Raw genomic sequence first — 21,701 nt, forward strand, 5'->3', positions numbered from 1 at the left:
CACGCGTACCCTGCCGCAGACTCTCTCACACATGCGTATCCTGCCACAGACACTCTCACACACACGTACCCTGTCACAGACACTCTCACACAAGCGCATCCTGCCGCAAACACTCTCACACACGCGTACCCTGCCGCAGACACTCTCACACACGCGTATCCTGCCGCAGACACTCTCACACACACGTACCCTGCCGCAGACACTCTCACACAAGCGCATCCTGCCGCAGACACTCTCACACACACGTACCCTGCCGCAGACACTCTCACACACACGTACCCTGTCGCAGACACTCTCACACAAGCGCATCCTGCCGCAGACACTCTCACACACACGTAACCTGACGCAGACACTCTCACACACACGTATCCTGCCGCAGACACTCTCACACACACGTACCCTGCCGCAGACACACACACACGCGTACCCTGTCGCAGACACTCTCACACACACGTACCCTGTCGCAGACACTCTCACACACACGTACCCTGTCGCAGACACTCTCACACACACGTACCCTGCCGCAGACACTCTGACACACGCGTACCCTGTCGCAGACACTCTCACACACGCGTACCCTGCCACAGACACTCTCACACACACGTACCCTGCCGCAGACACTCTCACACACGCGTATCCTGCCACAGACACTCTCACACACATGTAAACTGCCGCAGACATTCTCACACACGCGTACCCTGCCGCAGACACTCTCACACAAGCGCATCCTGCCGCAGACACTCTCACACACGCGTACCCTGCCGCAGACACTCTCACACACGCGTATCCTGCCACAGACACTCTCACACACACGTACCCTGTCACAGACACTCTCACACAAGCGCATCCTGCCGCAAACACTCTCACACACGCGTACCCTGCCGCAGACACTCTCACACACGCGTATCCTGCCGCAGACACTCTCACACACACGTACCCTGCCGCAGACACTCTCACACAAGCGCATCCTGCCGCAGACACTCTCACACACACGTACCCTGCCGCAGACACTCTCACACACACGTACCCTGTCGCAGACACTCTCACACAAGCGCATCCTGCCGCAGACACTCTCACACACACGTAACCTGACGCACTCTCACACACACGTATCCTGCCGCAGACACTCTCACACACACGTACCCTGTCGCAGACACTCTCACACACGCGTATCCTGCCGCAGACACTCTCACACACGCGTAACCTGCCGCAGACACTCTCACACACACGTATCCTGCCGCAGACACTCTCACACACACGTCCCCTGCCGCAGACACTCTCACACACGCGTACCCTGCCGCAGACATTCTCACACACACGTACCCTGTCGCAGACACTCTCACACACACGTACCCTGTCGCAGACACTCTGACACACGCGTAACCTGCCGCAGACACTCTGACACACGCGTACCCTATCGCAGACACTCTCACACACGCGTATCCTGCCACAGACACTCTCACACACACATACTCTGTCACAGACACTCTCACACACACGTACCCTGCCGCAGACACTCTCACACACACGTACCCTGCCACAGACACTCTCACACACACTTACCCTGTCACAGACACTCTCACACACACGTACCCTGCCACAGACACTCTCACACACACTTACCCTGTCACAGACACTCTCACACACACTTACCCTGTCACAGACACTCTCACACACACGTACCCTGTCACAGACACTCTCACACACACTTACCCTGTCACAGACACTCTCACACACACGTACCCTGCCGCAGACACTCTCACACACGCGTATCCTGCCGCAGACACTCTCACACACACGTACCCTGCCGCAGACACTCTCACACAAGCGCATCCTGCCGCATACACTCTCACACACACGTACCCTGCCGCAGACACTCTCACACACACGTACCCTGTCGCAGACACTCTCACACAAGCGCATCCTGCCGCAGACACTCTCACACACACGTAACCTGCCGCAGACACTCTCACACACGCGTACCCTGTCGGAGACACTCTCACACACACGTACCCTGTCGCAGACACTCTCACACACACGTACCCTGCCGCAGACACTCTGACACACACGTACCCTGCCGCAGACACTCTCACACACGTACCCTGTCGCAGACACTCTCACACAAGGGCATCCTGCCGCAGACACTCTCACACACGCGTAGCCTGCCGCAGACACTCTCACACACACGTACCCTGCCACAGACACTCTCACACACACTTACCCTGTCACAGACACTCTCACACACACGTACCCTGCCGCAGACACTCTCACACACACGTACCCTGTCGCAGACACTTTCACACAAGCGCATCCGGCCGCAGACACTCTCACACACACGTACCCTGCCGCAGACACTCTCACACACGCGTATCCTGCCGCAGACACTCTCACACACGCGTACCCTGTCGCAGACACTCTCACACACGCGTACCCTGCCGCAGACACTCTCACACAAGCGCATCCTGTCGCAGACACTCTCACACACGCGTACCCTGTCGCAGACACTCTCACACACACATACCCTGTCGCAGACACTCTCACACACGCGTATCCTGCCGCAGACACTCTCACACACGCGTATCCTGCCGCAGACACTCTCACACACGCGTACCCTGTCGCAGACACTCTCACACACGCGTAGCCTGTCGCAGACACTCTCACACACGCGTACCCTGCCGCAGACATTCTCACACACGCATATCCTGTCACAGACACTCTCACACACACGTACCCTGTCACAGACACTCTCACACACACATACGCTGCCACAGACACTCTCACACACGCGTACCCTGCCACAGACACTCTCACACACACATACCCTGTCACATTGTAGATAGCTTGTGGCTACTTTTTCATTTTATTAATTAATGGGATTACCTATCAATGCATATGAAATATATCATAATTTTTGGTATTGTGATGCCCGGCTTGTACGATCCTCGTGTGTGCCACGCCCCCTGATTATCCATGTGTGGTTCCCTGATCGTACCCAGCTGTGTCTTGTTATTTTGCTTCGTTTGGTGTATTTAAGTCTAAGTCTTGCCTCTACCCCTTGTCTGTCATTGATGTTAGTCGGTGATATTAGTTGGTGTCGAATGTTCCGTGTCTCCCTATTAAACCCCGTTTACCCGTTTGCCTGCTTTTCACTCGCTCTCCCACCGTCCGACCACCCGATCGCCCATCGACACATCCCGGGCGTGACAGATATATTTTAATAAATATTTCTGAAGAGACCAAAGCGAACCTGTTTGTTCCTTCGACAGCCCCATATCCCCCTCTCACATTAAAAAAATATTCTAGGTGGGGTCTTACCAAGGAATTGTATAATCTTAGCATCACCTCATTTAACTTAAACTCCACACACCTAGAGATGTAACCCAACATCCTACTGGCCTTTTTAATTGCTTCCCCACACTGCGAGAGTGGGACATGGAAGCATCAACATTCACACCGAGGTCTTTCTCATAATCAGCTACCTTTATTTCATTGGAACCCATAAAATATCTGTACTTTATATTTCTGCTCCAGGCATGGATTACCTTACATTTATCTATGTTAAATTTCATCTGCCAGGTATCAACCCAGTCGCTAATTAAATCAAGATCCCATTGTAGCCTCTCCACTGTTAGTTCAGTATCTGCTACACCATCCACCTTGGTGTCATCTGCAAATGTAACTAGTTTACTGTATGTATTGGTGTCAATATCATTAATATAAAATAGGAACAATAATGGTCCTAAAACTGAACCCTGCGGTACCCCACTATGAACGCAGGCCCAATTTGTGCCTCTAATAATTACTCGCTACTTCTTGTCTGTTAACCAGTTTTCAATCCAAGCTGCTACAGTTCCTAAAATCCCTGCAGCTTTGAGCTTAAGCGAGAGCCGTTTGAGGGGGACAATATCAAAGGCCTTCTGCAAATCTAAGTACTTTATGTTATCAATTTCTATTTTTGCTCCCTCAAAGAACTCAAGTAGATTAGTTAAACAGGATCTACTTCTCCTAAATCCAGGTTGGCTAACCCTCAGAATGTTATTTGTATCCAGGTTATTTGTATCCATAACTTTTCCAGTTATGCAAGTTAAAGTAATTGGCCTATAGTTTGCTGGATTACATCTATCCCCTTTTTTGAATATGGGCGTTATATTAGCATACTTCCAATCATAAGGTACCACACGTGCAAATAAGGATTTCGGAAACAGTAAAGTTAAAGGTTGGCTAATAATAACCCTCATTTATTTTAAAACTGTAGGTAAGATGCCATCAGGACCCTGTGATTTATTTATTTTGAGCTTAGCTAGGCTTTGTACCACATCAGCCTCAGTTATACATACATGCCCTCCGCAATTATTGGCTCCCCTTTGTACAAGGGGTAAGAAAAAAATCCACCTTCTGGTGAAGGTGCTTCATCTCAAACGGAAAAAATGAGAAAAATCCAACTGTCAGGATTCGCCGGTAGAGCGGGTGATCGCACGGGCAGGCGATGCGGGCAGAAAGCAGGCAGGCAGGTGGAGTACGGGGAATAACTGGGGATTTATTAGGAACGGGCAGGGCAGAACGGGACAAAAGCACGAACATCGACTAACATCAATGATGGACAATGAACTAAGGCAAGACATGGACTGAAATAGACAGGACTGAGCGAAAATAACCAGATACAGATCAGGGAAGCACACGTGGATAATCAGGGGGCGTGGCACACACGAGGATCGGACGAACTGGGAATGACACCAACCTGTCATGCCCTGCTCGTCGGCTCCTCCTGTGTGCCACGCCCCCTGCCTACCCACGTGTGTTTCCCGGATTATACCCAGCTGTGTCTGATTATTTTCAATCAGTCCTGTGTATTTCAGTCCGTGTCTTACCCGAGTCCTTTGTCCGTCACTGATGTTGTCGATGTCCGTTTCCCGTCCTGCTCCGGTTTCCCTTATTAAAACCCCGTTTTCCCCGTATCCCGCTGGCCTGCCTGCTCCTTCCGCACGATCGCCGCTCTCCGCCGCGCTCGCGCACCACGACCCGTGACAGAATGACGGACCTAACAAAAAAGAAAAGGCAGAGGAGAAGGAGACCTGAGGAGCCTACGATCCGCCTGGGGGCTTGCTCTCTCGCCAGGCTTTGGCTCCCGACTGAGAGCAAGGAGGAGGAGTCCATCGAATACCCGGACCCACTGCTCATCCCCCCTGCAGCAGCCACCCCGGAGGCGCCGTCCGCGCCTCACCCAGGGAAGACGGCCGACTGCATCTCCCAGTTCTTCGCCCTCCAGGGGCTATTCTGGAGGATCTGGGAGGGACTGGGCACTCCAGTGAGTCCGGAGGCGGAGGACCTTATAACGCGGCTCCAGAAGGACTTTGCCGCGTTTACTCCCGCCTCCGACCGGGGGGATCTGGAGAAAATGGCAGAGGAGGTTCGGAAGCTCCTCCAGCTCCAGAGGGCTGCGGACCCCGCTCCCGTGCAGCCGCCATTGCCGGCGGACCCCGCTCCCGTGCAGCCGCCATTGCCGGCGGACCCAGCTCCCGTGCAGCCGCCATTGCCGGCGGACCCAGCTCCCGCGCAGCCGCCGCTGCCTGCGCAGCCGCCTTCGCTGCCTGCGCAGCCGCCTTCGCTGCCTGCGCAGCCGCCTTCGCTGCCTGCTGCAGCTCCCGGGCCGGCACCCCCTCTGCAGCCGCCTGCTGCAGCTCCCGGGCCGGCGCCCCCTCTGCAGCCACCTCCTGTTCCTGACCGCGCTCCAAGTCCTGACCGCGCTCCAAGTCCTGACCGCGCTCCTGTCCCTTCTTCCCCTATGACGGTTTCTCCCTCGCCCCGGCGAACTCGACCCCGACCTGGGGTCATGTCTGTGTCCCGTAAAGGGAGGGCACACAGACGCAGGGCTGGGGTCCCGCCCGCCCTGCCCCCTGGCTCGCCCTGCCTCGCCTGCGCTGGGGCTCGGTTGGCGCCTGCGGGTCCTGGCCCTCCGGGTCGGCTGTCGCCTGCGGGTCCCCCTCCGGTGCCTCGTCGCCCCGCCTCGCTCCCCTCTCCGGGTCCTGGTCGGTCGCCTGGGGGCTCCCCGACGGCGGCTCCTCGGTCGCCTTGCCTTCGCCCTGGCCCCTTCCAGCTCCCTCGTCCCCTTCCCTGGTGCTCCCTCCTGCTCCCTCCCTGGCCCCTCCGCGGGTCCCTTGCCCTGTCTCCTCGGCCCCTCCGTGGTCCCCTCCGGCTCCGGCCTCCCGGCCGCCTGCGGCCCCTCCGGCTGCCTCCCGTCGCCCGCTGGGGCTCCCTCGGGCTCCCCTTCCTTCCTCCTCCTTCTCTCCCTTCTTTCCTGTCTCTGTCCCGCCTGTCTTTGTTCCTCCTCCTGCCTTTGTCCCGCCGTCCTCTGTTCCTGGTCCCTTTGTTCTGCCCCACTCTGTTCCTAGTTTCCCGTCGTTCCCTCCCGTCACTCCCGCTCCTTTTGTTCCGCCTGTTCCCTCTGTTTCTCCCTTCCTGATTTGTCTCTCTGCCTTCCCGTCCCTTTGTCAGCTCCTGTCTCACGTCCTGTCGCTTGCCCTGTTTTGTGCCTCAGTCCTGTTTCCCGTCTCTCGTTGATGGTTCTGTTTTTTTGCTCCAGGTCCCGGTTCCCGTGTCCCGTCTGTCGCCTCCTCCCTGGCGCGCCCGGTGAAGCGCGCCTTTGGGGGGGGGTTCTGTCATGCCCTGCTCGTCGGCTCCTCCTGTGTGCCACGCCCCCTGCCTACCCACGTGTGTTTCCCGGATTGTACCCAGCTGTGTCTGATTATTTTCAATCAGTCCTGTGTATTTCAGTCCGTGTCTTACCCGAGTCCTTTGTCCGTCATTGATGTTGTCGATGTCTGTTTCCCGTCCTGCTCCGGTTTCCCTTATTAAAACCCCGTTTTCCCCGTATCCCGCTGGCCTGCCTGCTCCTTCCGCACGATCGCCGCTCTCCGCCGCGCTCGCGCACCACGACCCGTGACACAACCTTTACTTAAAATCAATTTATTTGAAGAAAAATCAAATCCTTCATCAAGAAATAATTATTTTTAACAAAAACACATGAGCCACTATTATTGGCAGCCCTGCAAATTATAGTGAACACAATGTAAATGAAGCATGTTTCCCATGTAAATTATACATCTTTGAGTTGATTGGAGTGAATAGGAACCTTCAAGCTGTAATCCATGACTTCCTGAGTAACTGGGGTACAAACATGAGGAGACACAGAGGCCAAATTCCCTTAGTCATCCAACAACGTGGGAAAGATAAGAGAGACACAGACCAAATGAGGGAGAAGTGTGCTGACCTTCATAAGTCAGGGAATGGGTATTAAAAAATAGCTACTCGCCTTAAAATGCCCATTTCTACTGTTAGGGCAATAATTAAAACGTGGACATCAACTGGAACTGTTAGAAACCTGCCTGAAAGAGGACCCAAGTTTATTTTGCCCCCAAATACAGTGAGGAGGATCGTAAGAGAGACAAAAAATCCCCAAGGATGACTGTTAGTCAATTACCAGACAAAGTAAAATCTTGGGGTTACCACGTCTCCAAAAAACCATCAGACGCCCCCTTCATGCTAACAGACGTTTTGAAAGTTATGACAGAAAGAAGCTTTTTCTGTCAGTTACTTAAAATGTTAGTGCCAGGAGTTTGCAAAACATTATACAACTTTAACTGGAATCAAATTCAATGGTCTGATGAAACAAAAATGGAGCTTTTGGCAATAAACATTCAAGGTGGGTTTGGCGTAAAAAGAAGGATGGTTATAATGAAATGAACCTCATCCCAACTGTAAGATATGGTGGAGGTTCTGTGATGTTGTGGAGCTGTTTTTCCTCCAAAAACCCTGGAAACGTCGTTAGGGTACATGACACTATGGGGTCCATGAAATACCAGGACATTTTATATCAAAATTTGGCTGCTGCTGCCAGGAAACAAAACCTGGGGCTTCATTGGATCTTCCAGCAGGACGGTGATCCTAAGCACATGTCCAAATAAACATTAAAATGGTCAGCTGACCACAGAATCAAGCTTCTGCCATGGCCATCTCAGTCCCCTGACCTGAACCCCACTGAAAACCTGTGGGCTGAGCTGAAGAGGAGAGTGCACAAGAGAGGGCCGAGGACCCTGGGTGATCTGGAGAGATTCTGTAAAGAGGAATGGTCTCAGATGCCCTGCTCTGTATTCTCCAACCTTATAAAATGTCATAGGAGACTCAGTGCTGTTATACTGGCAAAGGGAGGCTGTACAGAGTATTAAAAGCAGGGCTGCCAATAATCGTGGCACATGTGTGTTTGTTGATAATAATTATTTCTTGATGATTTGTTTTTCTTTGAATAAATTTATTTCAATGAAAGGTTGGATTTTCCTAATTTTTTCAGTGTGAGATGAAGCTGCTTCGCCAAAAGGTGGATTTTTTTCTAACCCTTTTTACAAATCTTTACAAGGGGGGCAATAATTGTGGAGGGACTGCTTATTGTTTATATACGACACTGTATTTGTACTAAATGGTGGTAAGTTAAGCATGTCCTCTACTGTGAACACCCGTGTAAAATAATCATTAAACTCATTTACTATATCAATTTTAATTTTCGATTATAAGGCCCTTACTATCCTGCAGATGAGTGATTTCAGCTTTTAGAGCTCTTTTGGAGTTAAAATATTGGAAGAAACTTTTAATGTCATCCTTAGCCTCCAATGCAGTCTTACTTTCGACATTCCACTTACTGTAGCGAGTCTAATGTTATTTTTTAAGTCAACCTGTAGACTTAGATACTCCTGCTTTATTTTGAAATCATTAGTTATTTTCTACCTTAGTATCTCCAGCATACAGTGTGACCCAGTAATACTTACCTCGCTACCCACAGTTTACAGTGTGAAATACCCAGTAATACTCACCTCACTACACCCAGTTTACAGTGTGGAATACCCAGTCAGACTGACCTCAGTATCTCCAGTTTACAGTGTAAGTCCCCCAGTCCAGCAGAGAGCAGCTTCACTCCTGAGTCCTGCAGGTCATTGTCACTCAAGTCCAGCTCTCTCAGGGGTGAGGAGTTTGATCTGAGAGCTGAAGCCAGTGCCTCACAGCATTTCTCTGTGAGTTCACACCAGCCAACCCTTAAAAAAATTAAACACTTTTAAATCCACTTTTTACACTGCAGCACTGTATTCAAATGAGGAGAATAGGGACCATGACATTATGGATTTTCAGAAAACAATTAAATTACAAAAAATTATTTTAACAATCATCCCGATTCTGTTTGGTGTCCATTATTTTTTGTCCATAGCACGTTAAAGTCAGCATGTTTAACTGTAACAGTGCCGTTAACTTTGCTAAAGAACACAAATGTTTTGCATGGATTATATGGTTGAATGGATGTTTCCTGCTTCACTGCTTAATTATTTCTAACATGGATCGAGGGCTGATAAGATTGTGGGATATAAGGAAGTAGAAGAAAACAGAAGATGTTTCTGTTTGTTTATTATGTAACTGCTGAAAGGCATTGTGGGTTTTCTTGCTGTCCAGTTACTTTTGTGTAAAATGCATATTCTGTACTCACTGCAGCTTCTCCAGTTTACAGCTGGGATCCTCCAGTACAGCAGAGAGCAGCTTCACTCCTGAGTCTCCTGGGTGATTGTAGCTCAGGTCCAGCTCTCTCAGGTGTGAGGGGTTTAACTTCAGAGCTGAAGCCAGGGAAGAACAGCCTTCTTCTGTGACTCTACAGCCTGACAGCCTGCAGAGAAAGACAGAAACTCCCCAATAAATAATATCACCTCACCATTATAATTATTAAATAAATGTGATGCTCTAATAAATAATTCAAGAATTACAGTTTAGTGTCTAAGACAAGGCAGGACCCCTCCTCTCTTTCCCTTAGCTAATTGCTCACTGTCTCCTCTTTATAGTGTGGAATACACAGTAATACTTACCTCAGTATCTCCAGCGTACAGTGTGGAATACCCAGTAATACTGACCTCAATATCCCCAGTTTACAGTGTGGAATACCCAGTAATACTGACCTCAGTATCCCCAGTTTACAGTGTGGAATACCCAGTAATACTGGCCTCAGTATCTCCAGTTTACAGTGTGGAATACCCAGTAATACTGGCCTCAGTATCTCCAGTTTGCGGTGTGGAATACCCCACAATACTGGCCTCAGTATCCCCAGTTTACAGTGTATAATAACCAGCAATACTGACCTCATTACCCCCAGTTTACAGAGTGAAATACCCAGTAATCTTTATCTCATTACCCCCAGTTTACAGTGTGGAATACCCAGCAATACTGACCTCATTACCCCCAGTTTACAGAGTGAAATACCCAGTAATTCTTATCTCATTACCCCAAGTTTACAATATGAAATACCCAGTAATTCTCACCTCAGTACACACAGTTTGCAGTGTGGAATACCCAGCAATACTGACCTCATTACCCCCAGTTTATAGTGTGGAATACCCAGCAATACCGACCTCATTACCCCGTTTACGGTGTGAAATACCCAGTAATTCTGACCTCAGTACACACAGTTTGCAGTGTGAAATACCCAGTAATACTGAACTCATTACCCCCAGTTTACAGTGTGGAATACCCAGTAATACTGGCCTCAGTATCTCCAGTTTAGAGTGTAGAATACCCAGTAATACTGACCTAAATATCTCCAGTTTACAGTGTAAATCCCCCAGTGCAGTAGAGAGCAGCTTCACTCCTGAATCCTTCAGGTTATTGTCACTCAGGTCCAGCTCTCTCAGGGGGGAAGAGTTTGATCTTAGAGCTGAAGACAGCACTTCACAGTGTTTATCAATGAGATCACAGCTCTTCAGCCTGAAACAGAAAACACACACAGACATATACACATCCTACACATTAGTAAAATACAAAGCATTACAATAAGCATTTTTTTTTCAGTATAATTAGCAGCATAGCTTACAGTTCAAAATCAATTATAGTCTGCATAGTGTTCTGTGCGTCCTGACAATCTGCTGCAGTCATATGATCACTATTTGTGAGTCAGTGCATCTTTGCTCAAAACTAGAGGTAAAAACATTAAGTACAAGCTACAGCCAAAAATCACAGAATATACAGGAATATATAGGAACACAACAGCAAGATGGACGTGAACCCTCCCATAACAGTCAGACCAGTGCTTCCAGTGCAGTCCTTAGCCATCTTTCTGCCAGGTGTCCCTACACTCGACACATATCACTGAAAGGAGGAGATGTGAACATTCCCAGCAGCTAATGCAGCAGCAACTGGCACTTGGATTCCTGATCCCATGAGTAAAATCCTTTCTCTCCCTGTATTGTTATACCTGGGAACATGTCAAATCACCAATTACGTCTGGGTGATATGACGATATTATCGGTAAGAGCGTAATCAGACAAGTATCCCGGTGTCGATATCTGACAGTGACTAACCGGCGATTATCGTCTTTGCTGGGGAAACGCGATTAGGCTACATACAAAGCAAGATAACAGGAGGATTCATGATTTGCTTTCAGTTCAGCCTTCTAGCCTAAGATTCTGAGGCAGTTAAAAAGAAACATTGAGCAGAATTTCACAAGCACTGTCCCTTGCAGTAACCATGCGTTCGCCGTTCTTGTAAGTTCAGTATTGTCACATCACCAACTTCTATCTCTGAGTCAGCAGCCAGAATGTCAGCCATTCAAGTGCAGCTTTCTGGTGGGAATTTTGTGGCACACACGATCCCCGTGTGTGCCACGCCCCCTCATCATCCACGTGTGCTTCCCCGATCATGCCCAGCTGTTTCCTGTTATTTTCGGCTTGTCTTGTGTATTTAGTCCACGTCTGAGTCCGTCTTCCCTAGACTTGTCATTAATGTTAGTTAATGTTAGTTACTCTTGGTTTGTAGCCGTCTGCCCTGTCTCGCTCGTTCCCTAATAAACCCCGAATTCCCTGCCTGTTTGCCTGCCTGCCTTGTCTTTCCCTGCTTCCTGCTCGACCGTCCAACCCGAACCTGACATTATTCATATAGCGTGTTTTTACCACAGCGTTCATAAAGTGTTTTGCAAACATTTAAAAAGAAGAAAAATAATTAAATTCAAATAAGCTCAGAATAAATAACAATAAGCGCAAAAGAAATAAAAATAGAGTAAAAATGTTTTAAAAAATTAAATTAAAAATCATCATAAAGGACTTTAACCACCCATGTTTTCTTTAGGGGCCCCTCCCTCATAGGGGCCTCTATCCCCTATGTCTTCTCGGGGGAGCGACTCCCACCCCCACACACACACAATTACTGATAATAATAAATACATAAAATAATAAAACTGATTTTCATAGATTATTATATGTGGTGCTGAAAAGATGCGTTTTCAGCCTAGTTTTGAAAGTACTGAGACATTCAGTAGCTCTCAGGTTTTCTGGGAGAGAGTTCCAGAGTTTGGGCCCATAGTGACTAAAACCTGCCCCCTCCCTCCCCAGCCGGGTTTTAGGAATAATCAGTAAATTACTGCCAGATGATCTGCCTGATCTGCCTGGGACATACCTTACAGTCATGTTACTGAGGCAGGACAGAGCTAAACCACGTAAATATTTACAAATAAGCAAATGAACTTTAAAATCAATCCTAGAAGCCAGAGGAAGCCAGTGCAGTGATGTGAGAGCAGGTGTGATGTGATCCCTGTGACTGGTGAGTGTTAACACTCCGCCAGCGGCATTCTGGGCCCGTTGTAGATGTGATCCCTGTGACTGGTGCGTGTTAACACTCCACCAGCGGCATTCTGGGCCCGTTGTAGATGTGATCCCTGTGACTGGTGAGTGTTAACACTCCGCCAGCGGCATTCTGGGCCCGTTGTAGATGTGATCCCTGTGACTGGTGCGTGTTAACACTCCACCAGCAGCATTCTGGCCCGTTGTAGATGTGATCCCTGTGACTGGTGCGTGTTAACACTCCGCTGGCGGCATTCTGGGCCCGTTGTAGATGTGATCCCTGTGACTGGTGTGTGTTAACACTCCACCAGCGGCATTCTGGGCCCGTTGTAGATGTGATCCCTGTGCCTGGTGCGTGTTAACACTCCGCCAGCGGCATTCTGGGCCCGTTGTAGATGTGATCCCCGTGACTGGTGAGTGTTAACACTCCACCAGCGGCATTCTGGGCCCGTTGTAGATGTGATCCCTGTGACTGGTGCGTGTTAACGCTCCGCCAGCGGCATTCTGGGCCCGTTGTAGATGTGATCCCTGTGACTGGTGTGTGTTAACACTCCGCCAGCGGCATTCTGTGCCCGTTGTAGATGTGATCCCTGTGACTGGTGTGTGTTAACACTCCACCAGCAGCATTCTGGCCCGTTGTAGATGTGATCCCTGTGACTGGTGCGTGTTAACACTCCACCAGCAGCATTCTGGCCCGTTGTAGATGTGATCCCTGTGACTGGTGCGTGTTAACACTCCGCTGGCGGCATTCTGGGCCCGTTGTAGATGTGATCCCTGTGACTGGTGCGTGTTAACGCTCCGCCAGCGGCATTCTGGGCCCGTTGTAGATGTGACCCCCGTGACTGGTGCGTGTTAACACTCCGCCAGCGGCATTCTGGGCCCGTTGTAGATGTGATCCCTGTGACTGGTGCGTGTTAACGCTCCGCCAGCGGCATTCTGGGCCCGTTGTAGATGTGATCCCTGTGACTGGTGCGTGTTAACACTCCACCAGCAGCATTCTGGCCCGTTGTAGATGTGATCCCTGTGACTGGTGCGTGTTAACACTCCGCTGGCGGCATTCTGGGCCCGTTGTAGATGTGGTCCCTGTGACTGGTGCGTGTTAACACTCCGCCAGCGGCATTCTGGGCCCGTTGTAGATGTGATCCCTGTGACTGGTGCGTGTTAACACTCCGCCAGCGGCATTCTGGGCCCGTTGTAGATGTGATCCCTGTGACTGGTGCGTGTTAACACTCCGCCAGCGGCATTCTGGGCCCGTTGTAGATGTGATCCCTGTGACTGGTGCGTGTTAACACTCCGCTGGCGGCATTCTGGGCCCGTTGTAGATGTGATCCCTGTGACTGGTGCGTGTTAACACTCCGCCAGCGGCATTCTGGGCCCGTTGTAGATGTGATCCCCGTGACCGGTGCGTGTTAACACTCCGCCAGCGGCATTCTGGGCCCGTTGTAGATGTGATCCCTGTGACTGGTGCGTGTTAACACTCCGCCAGCGGCATTCTGGGCCCGTTGTAGATGTGATCCCTGTGACTGGTGCGTGTTAACACTCCGCCAGCGGCATTCTGGGCCCGTTGTAGATGTGATCCCTGTGACTGGTGCGTGTTAACACTCCGCCAGCGGCATTCTGGGCCCGTTGTAGATGTGATCCCTGTGACTGGTGCGTGTTAACACTCCGCCAGCGGCATCCTGGGCCCGTTGTAGATGTGATCCCTGTGACCGGTCCGTGTTAACACTCCGCCAGCGGCATTCTGGGCCCGTTGTAGATGTTAAACAGACAAGAGGGCATTACAGTAATCTATTCTACTAGAAACAAAAGCAGGTATTATTTTTCCCCAGCCAGCCTATGACAGCAGACCCCATAACTTATGTGGAGGGACGAACGAGACAAGCCCTCACAAATTTTAATTTCTGTACAAAGTTAGAAAATTGCAGACAGCCTTGAAAATCCAGCTACGAATCCCAGGCCGAGTTCTTAATATATAAAGAACAATTAATAGTTTTTAAATGAACTCGGCCTGACTATTAATTAGTTTTAAAAGCTTGTCCGTTGTCCGTTCCCACCCCTGAGCTCGGCAAAATATATTATAGGTCACCCCCCCTTTCAAGTTTCATAGTCAGGGAACCGATGTTACACCCCAACACGGATGTGCATTCTGTTCATATCTTTAAAAAAATGAACGATAAAATTAATGTAGAGCTATAACTATTATCTGTGCATGATTTTGCAATTCATAGTCAATAGTTACATAAACAAATTTCATAGAGGTGTGCAGCCTTGTGAAGAAGATGTGTGTGTCAGTAACGTGCTCTGGCCCCATCCCTGCTAGACGTGCTGATGAAATATACAGCAGATTATCGTTGCTGCATCGCTGGCTGTCGGAATGGTGCCCGAAACATGCTGTGGGTTACATAGACAATTGGCAAATGTTTGGGGGTAGGTCTGGGCTTTTGAAGAGGGACGGTATTCACCCCTCGTGGGCTGGTGCCGATCTCCTGTCCAAAAGCATAGCTCATAGTCTCCAGGCAAATCGCAGACTAGCCAGAGCCAAGTCCAGGCGGCAGGCAAACCGGCATAACCGACCGCCTGCTAGTCGCTTAGAGTCGTCGCCTAGGGTTCATGTTACTGGGACTGTCTCTGTTCCCCGCACTTTTAATCATGGAGGTCTATTCCACCGTAGTGTATGTCATAGTAACTTAATAATAATTAAACCAAAACTATTATTAGATAATAGGTGTAATGCAAGGCTAAAACTTGGACTTTTGAATGTAAGATCACTGGCTCCTAAGGTGCTACTAATAAATGAAATGATTACTGACTTTAGTCTTGGTCCTTATGCCTTACAGAGACCTGACTTAAACCGAATGAATTCATGGCACTAAATAAATCTACTCCAGCTGATTACAGCATAACCCTCGACCAGATGGCAAAGGTGCTGGTGCTGCTGCAATATTTCAGTCTGACCTAGGAGTGTCTGAGCAAAGTGCTTATAGCTTTAGCACATTTGAAATTCTTCTTCTTAGTCTTGGGGGATCATCTCTTTGTAGTTCTTTACCTCCAATCACCATTGTTATTGTGTATGGAACATCTGCTCCCTAACCTCCAATCACCATTGTTATTGTTTATAGACCACCTGGTCCCTAAGCTCCAATCACCATTGTTATTCTGTATAGACCGCCTGGTCCATAACCTCCAATCACCTTTGTTATTTTGTATAGACCGGCTGGTCCCTAACCTCCAATCACCATAGTTATTGTGTGTAGACCGTCTCGTCCCTAACCTCCAATCACCATTGTTATTGTGTATAGACTGCCAGGTAACTAACCTTCAATCACCATTGTTATTGTGTATCGACCGTCAATTCCCTAACCTCCAGTCACCACTGTTTTTGTGTATAGACCGCCTGACCCCTAACCTCTAGTCACCACTGTTTTTGTGTATAGACCGCCTGACCCCTAACCTCCAATCACCATTGTTATTGCTTATGGACTGCCTGGTCCCTAACCTCCAATCACCATTCTTACTGTGTTTAGACCTCCTGGTCCCTAACCTCCAATCACCATTGTTATTATCTATAGACCGCCTGGTCCCTAACCTTCAATCACTATTGTTATTGTGTATAGACTGCCTGGTCCCTGGAGTTTGCAGATTTTTCAACAATCCTGGTGGTCACTACTGACAAAGCCATGAAATTAATATTCACATGGAGAATGACAGTGATCCTTTAACAACAATGTTTTCTGCTATCTTAGACTCTGTAGGTGTTTGTCAGAATGTAGTCGGCCTACTCATGCCTGTAACCACACCCTGGATTTGATTCTTAGCCATGGTGTCCTGGTGGAACACATATCTATTATACCTCAGAATCCTCTGCTTTCAGATCATTACTTGTTAACGTTTGATATACAGTATAGCCTCCCTTCGGCTCCAGGTCCAAAGTACAGTATCAGACATTCCATTGCCTCATTAACTACAACAGCATTTCTCAACCAACTTCCACAGTCCTTCAGCCTTACATCTGAAGCCCCATGTGAAAATGAACTTGAACGGGTAACTGTGCACATGGAGAAATCGCTTCGCAGCACCTAGATCTTGTAGCTCCACTTAAGAAGATAAATCATAGATATAAAAAACCTGACAACAACAAACAAACAAATTTATTTTTATATAGCGCATTATCACAACATTACATTGTCTCAAAGCGCTTTACAGCATCCTCACCCAAAGCCCCCAGTGAGTAAGCCGTAGGTGACACATATGACCCCTGGTGCTCTGATCTTACGCGTAACTTGAACAGGTTTCACGCAAGCTAGAGCGCAAATGGGGCTCAACTAAACTAGAACTTTTCAGATTTACATTTACATTTACAGTATTTGGCAGATGCCCTTAGCCAGAGCGACATACATAAGTGCTTTAAGACGCTGTGATGAATTTCCAATACTAGCTCAATAAGGACCCAGGCTATGAATACCATCTATCCGAACACTGTTGAGAAAGTGCAACATTTTTATTTTTTTTCATACACACACACACACACACACACACACAAGGAAAAGAGCTGAGTAACAATACAGAGTATTACTTCAGGTATTTCTGAAAAAGGAAAGTTTTCAGTTGTCACTTGAAGACAGCCAAGGATTCCGCTGTTCGGACATCAAGGGGGAGTTCATTCCACCAACTAGGTGCCAGGACAGAGAAGAGCCGAGATGTGTGTCATCCTTATGCCTTGAGGGGTGGTGGGACCAGTCGAGCAGTGCTGGAGGATCGGAGAGATCGGGGTGCAGTACGGGGTGTGATGAGGTCTTTTAGATAGGATGGTGCCAGACCATTTTTGGCTTTGTATGCAAGCATCAGTGTTTTGAATTTCATGCGGGCAGCTACAGGAAGCCAGTGGAGAGAGCGTAGCAAAGGAGTGGTGTGGGAGAACTTGGGAAGGTTGAAAACAAGTCGAGCAGCTGCATTCTGAATCAGTTGGAGGAGACAGATGGCACGCAGCGGTAAACCCGCTAGAAGCGAGTTGCAGTAGTCCAGGCGAGAGATGACGAGGGACTGGACGAGTATCTGGGTAGCCTGAGTGAAAAGAAATGGACGTATCCTCCTGATGTTAAAGAGGAGAAACCGACAAGAGCGAGAAAGACTGGTGATATGAGAGGAAAAGGACAATCGATCATCCATAGTAGCTCCAAGGTTGCAAGCAGAACCCAAAGGACGGATCAGAGAGTTGTCAAAGGAGATCGCAAGGTCCTGGAGGGGGGATGAGTCAGCCGGCATGAAAAGCAGTTCGGTTTTACTAGTGTTGAGTTTTAGCTGGTGAGCGGTCATCTAAGATGAGATGTCTGCCAAGCATGCAGAGATCTTAGTGGAGACATGAGTGTCTGAGGGAGGGAAGGAGAGGATGAGTTGAGTGTCATCGGCATAGCAGTGGTAGGAGAAGCCATGTGAGGATATAACTTCTCCAAGAGATTTAGTATACAGGGAGAATAAGAGAGGGCCAAGAACCCTGAGGGACACCGGTGAAAAGACAACGTGGAGTAGATGTGGATCCATTCCATGTCACTTGGTATGTTCCGCCTTCTAGGTAGGAAGCAAGCCAGCGCCAGGCCAGGCCACCAATGCCAAGACTCCTAAGGATGGATAGGAGAGTTTTGTGGTTGACCGTGTCAAATGCTGCTGATAGGTCAAGAAGGATGAGGACAGATGACAGTTTGGCTGATCTGGCAGCATGTAGCTTCTCAGTGACTGCTAAGAGGGCAGTCTCTGTAGAGTGAGCTGCTTTGAAGCCAGACTGATTAGGATCCTGGGGGTTGTTCTGAGAGAGATGGTTGTAGACTGTACGTTCAAGGATTTTTGAAGGGAAGGAAAGAAGCGATACTGGTCGGTAGTTGCAAGTGTCCGAGGGATTTAGAGTGGGTTTTTTTAAGATGGGAATGACCCTGGCTATTTTGAATGCTGTAGGTACATGACCGGAAGTTATGCAGCCATTAATGATAGTGGCGATGAAGGAGAGAAGGTCTAGAGAGATTGTCTGAAGCAATGTGGAAGGGATTGGATCAAGTGGGCAGGTGGTACGATTGGAAGATGAGATGACTTTCATGATCTCATCTGCCGTAAGACTGGAAAACTGGGCCAGTGAGGGGGTGGGAAATCCTTAGTGTGTAGTGTAGTGGATGAGGAGGGAGAGAATGTCTGACAGATTCCGTCAATCTTCTCAGAGAAGAAATTGGCAAAATCTTCAGCAGTCAGGGAGGAGGGAGCAGAAGGTGGTGGAGGGTTGAGTAGTAATGAAAAGATGTTATGGAGTTTGCAAGGATCTCGTGAGGATAATTCTAGTTTTTCTTTGTAAAAGGTAGTTTTAGCTGCAGTCACGTCTGAAGAGAATTTGGATAGCAGAGTACGGTAGGAAGACAGATCTGCATCAAGCTTAGATTTCTTCCACGTCCTCTCTGCTACCCGCAATTCTCTTCGGTTGGTGCGTAATGCAGCTGAAAGCCAAGGAGCAGGCCGAGTTTTCCTGGGTTTGGAAGACAGTGGGCAGAGTTTGTCCAAGGATGTGTAAAGTGAGGAGATGAGAGTATCAGTTGCAGACTCCAGTGCCAAGGAGGTAAAGGGGTCAAGGTCAGGAAGGTAAGACAGGGTGCAGGAAGCAACAGAAGAAGAGGAGACAGAGTGGAGATTTGGTCGAGTGGGCAAGAAATGTTGAAAACTGGGATTGGGCAAGACGGGTAGGACAATGGTGAAGGATAGAAAGTGGTGATCAGAAATGTGTAGAGGAGTAGAAGTGATGTCAGAAGCTGGAGAGGGACGGCTGAAAACCAGGTCGAGGACGTTACCTCCTTTGTGTGTGGGAGAGCAGTTGTTGGATGTTAGAGAGAAGGAGTCGAGAAAAGGGAGGAGACCAGAAGAAAGGAGCTTGTCATGGGGGAGGTTGAAGTCACCAAGGAGAATGAGAGAGGTGTCGTCAGTGGGGAAGAGACTGAGGAGAGTATCGAGTTTCTCTAGAAAGTAGCATAGGGAGCCAGGAGGGCGGTAGACAACAATGATCAGAATATTGAATGGAGAGGAAGCAGCAACTCCATGGAATTCAAAGGATGAAATGTTGAGATGGGGCAGAGAGAGGGGTGTGTAGCACCAATTCCTAGATAGCAATAGACCTGTGCCACCGCCCCTGCCAGTCTGGCGAGGAGAGTGGGAGAAAGCATAAGCAGAGGAGAGAGCTGCCGGGGTAGCCGAGTTGTCAGGGGATATCCAGGTCTCAGTCAGAGCCAGAAAGTCAAGAGAGTAGTGTGAAGCAAGGGCGGAAATGAAATCAGCCTTCTTTACAGCAGACTGGAAGTTCCAGAGACCACCCAACACGTTTCGCTGGGACTGGGGTGTTATCTGGAAAACTGATTTTTATCTGGTTATCTGGCTATCTGGAAAGAGCCTCTCTAAGTACAGACTGCGAGGTCTGTGTACCTCTCCAGACTCATTGAAGAGAACAAAAACAATTCTAAGTTCCTATTTGAATCTCTGTCTAGGTTAACACAGAATTCAGAAGTCTCACAAGCTTTTATGAGTGATGACTTTATTACATTTGTAATAGTAAAATAAAGATTAGACAGACCATCCAGTGCACATCTGTAGCTACATACAGCTGCCAGCCTCCTGCTAGTCCTATGCGTACTGATAATGACACCTTTGAATCTTTCCTTCTTATAAAACAATCAGAACTTTTGAGCTTAGTTTCCTCCTGCAAATCCTCTACTAGCCTCATAGACCCAATTCCTACAAAATTCCCGAAGGAGATTTGACCACTGATTAGCACCATCCTGTTAAATGTCTTAGACTCGTCTCTTAGGCTTGGATATGATCCAAAACCTTTTAAACTAGCTGATATTAGACCTGTTCTAAAGAAACGAAATCTTGAACCTAGTGATTTAGGAAATTATAAATCAATCTCAAATCTTCCGCTCATTCCAAAGATCCTGGAAAAGCTGTTGCTCCCCAGCTGTCTTCTCTCCTACGGAAAAATAATGCTAATGAATTATATCAGTCTGGCTTTAGACCAAACCACAGCACAGAAACAGCTTCAGTCAAAGTAGTGAATGATTTGCTTATGGCTTCTGACAGTGGCTGTATGTCTGTGTTGGTATTACTAGACTTAACTGCAGCATTCGATACTGTGGACTATAATATACTCTTGGAGCGGCTAGAATCTGTGGTTGGCATTAAGGAGACAGCCCTCTCTTGGTTTGGCTCCTATTTAACTGATCATTATCAGTTTGTCAACGTGAGCAATGAGTCTTCCAAGATCACTAAAGTCAAATATGGTGTAGTATCACAGACGCACATACGACAGGGCTGAGATTCCAGGCTGCCTGAGACAAGGCCTAGTCTGGTATGAGAGGTACTCGCTGGCCTGGGCACAAAAGGGGGGTCAGTGACCCCACACACACACAAACACACGCATACACACAAACACAGATACACACAGATAATAAGGGAGGCCAGCAGTCCGTCTTTTATGGCCCAAAGATTTAGGGACCTACGGACAGCAGAGTGGACCTCAAGGACAGGGGCCCCTCGACTTGGCATGCGACCCCCCCCCCCCCCGCTACATCCTGCCTTACATACCACGCATTCACCCAACACCCTAAAGGAAGTTTCTTTTAAGTTCAGCCTTTGTATTCTCTATATATTGATTTTCTCATGACTACTAGACTCGATATCCATATCCAGTTTATGTTTGTGTGTCCTTAGACAATATTAGTGTTTAGCTACCCCTGCATACATGCTCTCATGATTATCCCAGAGGAATCTTGAAGATTAAATAATGTAACCAGGTATCTTAGTGTGGCTCCTAACTATCAGAGGTTCTTTCTTTCTTTGTTTAATAAACCCCCCTTTCCCACATTCCTCTGTGGCCCTTATCTGATCTTTGTGGTCCATTAGCACTTCTTTGTCCTCTACTATTCTGCATTAAAAGACTAAATTAATGTCCATATTATCAATTCTGGAGAGAAGATAATTGAGATAAGCCACACCAACCAAAATATGTTGTTCCCAGATATGCAATTTAAATTGGTCTTACCACAAACT

General features: G+C 48.4%; 2 protein-coding genes across 4 annotated transcripts in view; one reads left to right on the forward strand and one right to left on the reverse strand.

Annotated features, from left to right (window-relative positions):
* The window catches only part of LOC125722469 (NACHT, LRR and PYD domains-containing protein 12-like), a 250,587-nt gene that overhangs the window by 26,894 nt on the left and 201,992 nt on the right, over positions 1 to 21,701 (forward strand). The window lies entirely within an intron of this gene.
* Positions 1 to 21,701, reverse strand: part of LOC125722472 (NACHT, LRR and PYD domains-containing protein 12-like) — a 51,979-nt gene that overhangs the window by 17,172 nt on the left and 13,106 nt on the right. For 2 of the 3 annotated variants that reach the window (XM_048998641.1, XM_048998640.1), the window contains exons 6-8: positions 10,612 to 10,785; positions 9,524 to 9,697; positions 8,907 to 9,080 (exon numbers count right to left, since the gene is read on the reverse strand). In XM_048998641.1, the coding sequence (XP_048854598.1) occupies positions 8,907 to 9,080; positions 9,524 to 9,697; positions 10,612 to 10,785 (522 nt within the window). The remainder of the gene's footprint in view (positions 1 to 8,906; positions 9,081 to 9,523; positions 9,698 to 10,611; positions 10,786 to 21,701) is intronic. The other variant, XM_048998642.1, reaches the window with a different exon arrangement.

Source organism: Brienomyrus brachyistius, unplaced genomic scaffold (genome assembly GCF_023856365.1).
Source record: "Brienomyrus brachyistius isolate T26 unplaced genomic scaffold, BBRACH_0.4 scaffold39, whole genome shotgun sequence".
In the NCBI taxonomy this organism is placed as follows: Eukaryota; Metazoa; Chordata; class Actinopteri; order Osteoglossiformes; family Mormyridae; genus Brienomyrus; species Brienomyrus brachyistius.